We start from the raw sequence: 8603 nt of genomic DNA on the forward strand, positions 1-8603 counted from the left end.
GATGCAAAAAAAAAGGGAGCAACTGAAGTTGAGCAATTTCTACGAAAGTAAATGAAAGCGTCAGTGCAGAGGTCAGAAGTTAGGGAGCAGATAGGGGCAAGTTCTTTCTCTGGTAAATTTAATTTACACTTTTTACTAAATGTAAATGTTGGCTTAGGAAAAAAACTGCTTGGAATACATAGTAAATGATGTTGCCAGGATACTTCCTGATCATGTTAATTAAACTGTCCCACAGATTTGGCTTAATTACTGCATAATTTGCATATTGGAAATGATGGTACATTACTAAAGAAAGCTCCTATTATGTTAGCAGAAGGAACATTGTACATGAATTAATTTCCAGGGGAAGGAGTCTCTAGATTCATATAATGATGTATCTTGAAAATAAAGTTAAGATTTTTGATAATGAACTGACATATATCTCATTCCTTTTTGCGAGATTACATTTTATGCTTGTTCCACTAAATTCCATAGAGACTTCGTCCCAACAGCCTTCCTTTTGTTGGCTATTTCTTTAATTACAAGAACCACTGTTGCTTTCAAGGTTGCTGCTGCTGAAGCACATAGTAGTTAATTTGTGTAAAGCGGCAGAATATTTGTCTTGAGGCCCACCTTTGGTACTGCGTGTGTGTTGCTGGTGATGTACTTCACCACCCTGCCAAGTTAAACTTATTATTAAGCTATCAGTTTCTCCTTTTCTTGTTTTTTTTCTGTGGTTTTGGGGTTTGTGGTTTGTTTGTTTGTTTTAAATTTCTGGCATGTCTCTGACATTCTACTGGTGGAGGCCCAAGGCCAAATGGAGAAATGCAGAAATATCTCTTTGCTCGTCCAGTCTGAGGGTGGGTGTTGCTGGTGGACACCTTGCTTGGAGGCGTCGGGCCATCCCAGGTAACTGGTGGGGTAGTGGGAACAGCTGTGTGCCTTTGTAATGCTGAAAAAACCAGGATTCTGAATCTCCATTTCTGCCAGAGTAATTTTATAACTCCTGTCCCTGCCAGTGCTTTGAATTCAGTGATATTCCTGTAACTGTGTTTTAACTGCAAGACCATGCTAGTGCTTCGGAAAAAGAAAACAAAACATCAGAATTCCTGCATGATATAAGACAGGATAGAAACTGTTTTGGTTTTGATGAAAAAAAAGAAATCTTCTGAATGGAGCAACTCCCCAGTTTAGATTGCTCATTGCTTTGGATGACATCATTGCTAGGATATGCATTTCCGATGGGTCTTCTACTTTTTAATTCTTTTTTGATCTGTTTTGTTAAACAGGTGATCATAAACAGCACAATCACACCTAACATGACCTTCACTAAAACATCGCAGAAGTTCGGTCAGTGGGCAGACAGCAGAGCAAACACCGTGTTTGGATTGGGCTTTCCCTCCGAGCAGCAGCTGACGAAGGTAACGGGACTCACTGGGTTTCTGCAAAGGCTTTGTCTCTTATTAATGGAGAATTTTGTACACCTATCCGTCGTCTTCTGAGCTCCATGCTTCTGCAAGTCCTCTTTATCTGTGCAATTTGCCCCTCTCCTGTAGTTACCCGATGTCTGTGTGTAAAGGAGAAGGCAGTATTGCAAACTTTGTAGTCAAAACTATAGACTACATCTGACCACTGATGATGGTACTAGTGAGGTGATCTCAATGGTATCTTGTCCAGCATGGCTGGAAGCATTTGCGTTTTCAGATTTTTACGGAAGCAACCTGAGCTCTGTAGTATTTTTTGGCATCTCCCTGGTCTAGGTGCTCATTTCAGCTGAAAGTGGCACCGAAAGCAAAGGGAGCCACTGATACACCAGGACTGTTGGCATTAGGGCTCCCTAATGTGTCTGAAGGCAGAGAGTTGCTATCCCAGCCTCAGAAATGTGTGTTTTGATGGCTTGCTGCCTTTCGTAACTAACGGAGGTGAACAAGTTGCCAGCCCCTGGGGCTTGCTGGTGGCCTTGCTCTGCAGATAGACACCACTGTTGGTAGGGCCGTGCTCTCCAGAGGCTCACTAAAGTGACCTAGGTTACAATAATACCAGTTTTTTGGCATCTCAGCTCTGTGGTGTGATTTGCAGCTCTGCCCCGAAGCTGCTTTGTCACAGACCTGAAGGTCGTGGCAGCGATGGGTGGATGAGCAGCCGGGGAGATCTGATGCCGGGTTTGCGGGCAGAGCCGCCTCTCACAGAGGACAGAGCTGGCCGTGAGTTTGGTATCAATTCAGTGCTTCCCAGGAGCAGGGACTGGCTACAACAGCAGGCTGGTAAAGTCTAGAGGTGCCTCTTGTCATGAATAACCAGCAGTTTAAAATACATCTCTGTCATTCGGTTAGTGGTCTTGTCAAGTGCTCATCAGGCAGCTGAGATGTTAGTTTATTCATGTAGTAAAAAAAAACCACCCCAAACACCCTACTTGTCTAAGTTGACCCCTGAAGCATGGCTGCTTGACACTGGGTTTTGTCACTTAGTTCAGCATAGTGTCCTTGGGCACCGCACCCAGTCTCTCCTGTTGCTGTCCTCTTGTGTGCTTCGATGAGAAAGGAATCAGGAGAACAAGATGTTTCTTGTAGTGTCTAAAATAGCAAAGGCTTACCATTGCAGTGGAAGGAGGACTTTTCCATCAACTGAATTGTTATTGGAATTTATTTTACTAAGTTTGTCTTACTGAGTTTATGCAATTTCCAGAGAATTGCATTTTTTGCAAGTACTTCTTACATGTCAAGCATATTTTATTTTCCACGTTAAATTGTTTTTGGACGTGGGATGTCTGGAAAAGTGCTGTGGCAATAATCTGCTCTTCTGGGACACTAAGGCTGCACAATCAGTTGCATGTAAAACTGTTTTTTTAAAAATGAGATGCTGGTGATGTTTTGTAATGCTTACTCAAGTGTAGAGGACTGCTCATTTCACCTACACATGTTCTCCACTACTGTGGAAAGAGGTGTTCATAGTAGCTAGTAAGTACTACATGAGTATGGGAGGATTACAGTGGACCCTGGGAAATAGTTTGAGCAGCAGATAAGCATGACACAATGCAACCTTTGGGGACCAAATGAAAGAGTTACCGCCACTGGATGGTAGTTTTTAACCCTGGGTTACTGAAGTCACACGTCTGCACCATGAGAGGTGAGCACATGGTGCCTCAGTGCTGGCAGGGGTTAAACGTGTCCCACGTGCTTTGTGGAGCTCGTGGGGATGAGGCTGGCTCAGGAGATGAGCGATGTGATGGAGCACGAGGTACATGTGGAGGTCTTTGCACCCTAATCAGGGAGATTTTACCATATTCTCCAAAACTGTCCAAATACATACCTAGAATAAATTTATGCTGGTATTGGAAAGCAGCTCTTTCATCTTCATGTGAGCAGACTAGAGCCAATCTGAAAGACGTGTGGTGTGGGCACGAGGGCCTCGAAACCAGCTGCGTTTCTCTCCGTATGAGTTTGCACATCTGTTTACCCTGCACAATCTGCTGAAGAGCCCACTGCCAATAATGCAGCCTTCTACTTGCAGGAAAGGCTTTCCAAATCCACAGAAAGACTTTCTTTTGTTCAGAGTATCAAAGGGGAGCTTAAGGGGAGCACTTCTGGAAGTGACTTGAGGTGATCTATTAAAAAAAAATAAAAATCTGACCGTTATCTAGCTGGAAAATGCAAGGAAACCTGTTTTATTACCACCACGCAAAGCAATGAGACAAAGATATCCCTTATAATCTCCTCAGTGCTCCTCAGTTTAATTATTGAACCATTAGTAAGAAAGATCAGAGGTGGTAGAGAGATTACAGATGTATAAGTGTATTGGGAATAGTAAAATCAAGTTTAGTTTTATGTTGATATCATTATACTCTTATAAAAGATATAAATTAAAGCTTGCCAGTTTTACTGGAAATAATTGAAGCTTTTAGTCAGGAATTGGAAGGACACAATAAAACTCCACTAAACCAGAGATCAATAGCCCTGGCTTTAAATAAAAAAATAAATAAAGCTGAAAAATGTCTGCTGAAAATAATGAATAATAATGAGACAGGAGAATAGGTTAGCATGCTTAAAAACGTCTGCATTTTTAAGTGTATTGGTTGGCCTAATAAAAGATATTGCCTCTTTTCTAATGCCTTGCTTCTCTTGAGATACTTAAGCATTAATCCATACCTGTAGGGGAAAGCAGTTCAAATTAAATGTAAGCCATTAATGAAAACTGCATTCGGTGACCTAGTAACCTAATTACCATTCATATTGATTGGAAGAATCCCAGGGCTTAAAGCTGACGTCCTACTCAAGGTCCTTTTCCCCTCTTGCAGAACTTGCTGACCCTCCTTTCCCCTCTTCCCACCTTGTGCCTCAGAAAGGTGTCAAGACTTTATTCAAACATTCCTACAGCCAAATCGAAACAGGAATCGAAAGAGAGTTCGTGGTGTTCCTGCGGGTAATGAAGAGATGGGGCTGGTGCTGTGAAGGTAGTGATGCATTGTGTACATGAGGCAGTTCAGTAAAACTTCTGCCAGCGTTCGGGATGCTTTAATTCAGATGTTCTCTCTCAGGAGCTGTAGGGAGTCAAGGGCATAGGGACAGAGCTTTACACAGGTGAGGGACCCAGTAAACCCAGACTTTGCACATCATAAAGCAGCTGCATCCAGCATCTGGATAACGCCGGACTTTATTTCTGTGCAAGTGTGCACATGATGTGTGCAGCTGGGTTGTAGGGAAGAAAGCTCGGAGCAGAGCCTGCTCCTGCCCCCAGTGCTCTGCACAGCCCCTCCGTGGTCCAGCCAGCACGGACGCTGACAGAGCACTGGCTATGCTAAAGCAAATTACTGGCCACTTTCTGGAATAAATAGTCTCATTTGCTGCTGAGCTGCCCGGTACCATGGGCAAAGCAATGCATGTGTTGTGGAGCAGGACAAGGCGGTGCTTCTCAACAGGGGCATCACATCACCCAGCCTTCCGCACGCCACGAGGCCGCTGAAATATTTATGTGACTGCTTTGGGTGGAAGCAGCTGTTTCATCTGACAGTGGCACAATTTGTCAGTAAGAGACATAAAATTTAATGCCAGATCAGGAGCTTAACATTTATGCATATGAAATAATGGTTCTTAATGTAGAAAATGTAAAGAAGGTCTATTTAAATATATGTATATTTCTCCAGGTGGCAAGCAGGCTGCAGATTTAGACAGCCTCTAAATAATTTGTGCAATGCACAGTGGCATCCTGGAGTCCCCATTAAATTTCACTGGCCAAAACACATCATCAGCCAGTGCTCATGGGCTGCAGCAGCCTTAGACTAAAGAGCTTCACAAGTGTTGATAGCAACAAATCTTTTCCATGTTGCGGTTTAGTCTCACGGCTTTCTGGGCCTTGGGAAGGCACATCATGGCTGTGCCATCACTCGGAGATGGCCTCGGGATCTGGGCAGCTTCAGAAGCTCCTGGTCTGCTGCTGCAGCAATTAGCGCTGGTAGCGCTGCACAAGTTTGGGCTGTCACCACCGTGCTGCTGCACTCCGAAGAGTAATCGAGTGAAAGGCTGTAATTTCATAACGAGCCAGGCGATCCTCTCAAGCTTTCAGAAATAGACTGTTAGTAAAGTCTAGCAGGCACTAATTAGCTAAGAATGAAAAAAGAAGCGGCAGTAGAGCTCTTTGTGGACTGGCTGTTTCCAAGTGTATGGGGTAAAGAAAAACAAGAGACAATCTTTCACAACCCTTTCTGGTACAACCATCTTGACATTTGTAACAACAATACGAATGAAGGGTAATATTTTGACTTTTAAAGCCAAAGATCTGTCACTAAGACAGTGAAAAAAAATCAGTTATTTGTACTTATTTCTAAAAGCAAGTGTGTTAAGTATGTGTGTTGGTAAACTAGAGACATGACTGAAAACTATCGAGCAATGAGTTCATCATTGGTTTTATATTGGAGATTTGCTTTGCTCAGTCATGTACAATTTTTTATTATGGAAATGTGGAAAAATGTCCTTCTCATCTCACAGCATTTTTCACAGCAGTCTCCTATGTGCTTTATGAAGATAGCTGCAAAAATAAAATTTGATAGATAACTTCCAATTCTTTTTGTCTTTTCATATTTCATATAGTCCATGAAGAACCCTCATAATTTTTTTATATTTGCCCATAAAGATTTATTGTAAAAGAGAGACTCAAAACAGCCCTTTACTGTTTGCACGAAACGCAAGCGTGGAGCTTACTGTTGATACAATATTTTAGTAATAATTAGTTTGTTATAGCTGTTTTGTCACAGAAGGAGATACGTTTTGTGTAAAGCTGGAGTCAGTTCACTTACAGTGAAAATGTCATGTAGCTGTTCCTAATGATCTTTGTAGTGCTACAAAGGTAATCGAGTCATTTGTGCGTCCAGTGCCTGCACGTGCCATCATATAGCAACTGCAGCATCCGAGAGCGTGTGCTTTGCATATGCAATTTCAGCTGTTGTATAGAAAACAGCTGGAATCGAGAGCTCGATCTTCATTCATAAGCATCAGCACAGATTGTAGTCTGCGGCCAAAATCCTACCTGGCTTTGAGAATGTGCTCATCCATGGGATTTAAGAATGAGGTGTGTGTGTTTGCTGGAAATTTGATTTGTGTGCGTTACACAAAGCACAGGTGCCTTGACATGTAAATTCAGTTTTCTCTTAGACCAGTGGGAGATGATTTGTTTTGTCAGTTTTTATGTCCCAGTATTTTACTGAAAGAGAGCATGCTAAACACCTGCTGTAGTTCTAAAAGTTAGAAGATAAGATTAGTAAGTGGATAGTGAGTCTTCCCATTCCCTGACTATAAAATGAGATGATATAATGCTTATCCTTTAATTCACAAACTGTGCAATAAAATGCATCTCTTTCTATTTTGACTTCTAGTGTCTTTCCTCTCTAGCATTTCAAGTTTCTCAATACACAGGCAAGCAAGGCCAACTTCCCCAGTCTTATAGAATAGAAGCAGAGAATGGTTTGGGTTGGAAGGACCTTAAAGGTGATCTAGTTCCAAGCTCCCTGCCATGGGGGAATACATCTTATCTGGATCTAATTGGGATACATGATATACTAGACACATCTTGGTTAAAAAAATAAATTATGCCTTTTCTTCCATCTTTACAATCGTCCTTTTAGAACTTAAAACACTATTTAAAGTGTTTCGAGCCCCGCAACCCTGACTGGCTGTGACAATACTTGTATTTCAGAAGTGCCAGACTGGCTTAGATGTCCTAGAGCAACTTGTAGAGATTGAGATCATTACTTTTCATCTTTTTCTTTCCTTTTCCCTGCCTCCCCCAGATTGATATAATCCTCTTACAGGAAACATTCAAGCTGTTCCCTGAAGTCTTCTATCTCTATTTTTGCCAGTAATAAGAAATTAGACCAGAGAAGCTGAGTTTTCATATGGCCCCATCACATATTCAGATCTACCTTCTAATTTTTTCCATGTCTTGATAATTCCTTGCTTGCATCCTGCAGATGAGCTCATTTACATTCTTTAATGTAATTTACTTGCTCTTGGGAATAGAAGACATGGATAAATTATTTTTTTTAATCCAAACATACATCTTTTATACTTTCAACTTTAATAGACTGTACACACCACATGAAATGGGAGAGGAAGGAAATAAACAAAACCAAATCAAAACAGGAGGCACTAATAGCTCCTTTTCTCCAAAGATTTTTAGGGGATCGGCCAAACCTACAGAATGTCCCTCTTTTAGAAACAGCCCCATTCCATTTGAAAGAACCTCCCTGCTAGAGAATTAAATTTTTTGGCAAGAAAAAACATTTTAAATTGTCAAAATCAGTTGTTCATTATTGGAGATCTATAAACCATCTAAAGACAGTAATCTGAATGGTTTAATAGATAATAAATCTTTTAAAAAATACCTTTCATGCTTCTTCCAGTTTGCAGAGAAGTTCCAAGAAGTAAAAGAAGCGGCCAAACTAGCAAGAGACAGATCTCAAGAGAAAATTGAGACCTCAAGCAATCATTCCCAGGTTTGTAATTTAACTTTAATACCTGTACGCATACAAGATAAATAATTTAAATTTTTTAATGGACTGTACCAGCTTCTGGCAGCAAGCTTAAAGTGTATAAATGAAGATTGACGAGGGTAATTGTCAGCTGCTGGACATTAGCATTGTCAGAGGAGTATTTTTCGTCCATCCATGCTCTTTGCTTTCATTTAAGTCTGATTTTTTTCAGCAGTTCTTGAGCTGGTATCTAATAACAGGGAAAGCTATACGTCCTCTGATTTGGACTGCTGCACATACTTTGGGTCATGGGAAAATCAGCGTAGTGCTTCAGCAGACAGCAAACGAGGTTCACTGAGATACTTCGTTTTGTCATCTGCCCAGCCTGCTGTTGTAGGGGTTGGGTTTGCCAATGGAGAGACCGGCTCTATGGTTTGACAGCCTTGGGGTGAGGGGTGGGGTGGGCAGAGGCAGGCTTCAGCGAGTGGCTGGGAGAGGCTTGTGCTGCAGATTTGTGCAATGCGCTTTTCTAGAGGGGTCACCTCGACACAGCCACACGCATCGGTGTCCCGGGAGATCTGGGTTTCTTACAAATTGAAGAAATTGAGTGCTGTCCCAGAGTCTCTATCTGTTTGACTGTAGTTTCACGCACATTGCTGTTCAG

General features: G+C 41.8%; 1 protein-coding gene across 1 annotated transcript in view; it reads left to right on the forward strand.

Moving 5' to 3' along the window:
* The first annotated feature begins 1274 nt into the window (after positions 1 to 1274).
* HOMER2 (homer homolog 2 (Drosophila)) overlaps positions 1275 to 8603 on the forward strand; it is a 16651-nt gene continuing 9322 nt past the window's right edge. The window contains exons 1-2 of the mRNA XM_009868995.1: positions 1275 to 1400; positions 7871 to 7963. Coding sequence (XP_009867297.1) covers positions 1299 to 1400; positions 7871 to 7963 — 195 coding nt within the window. The 5' untranslated portion in view covers positions 1275 to 1298. The remainder of the gene's footprint in view (positions 1401 to 7870; positions 7964 to 8603) is intronic.

This window comes from Apaloderma vittatum, unplaced genomic scaffold, assembly GCF_000703405.1.
Source record: "Apaloderma vittatum isolate BGI_N311 unplaced genomic scaffold, ASM70340v1 scaffold42934, whole genome shotgun sequence".
Lineage (NCBI taxonomy): Eukaryota > Metazoa > Chordata > Aves > Trogoniformes > Trogonidae > Apaloderma > Apaloderma vittatum.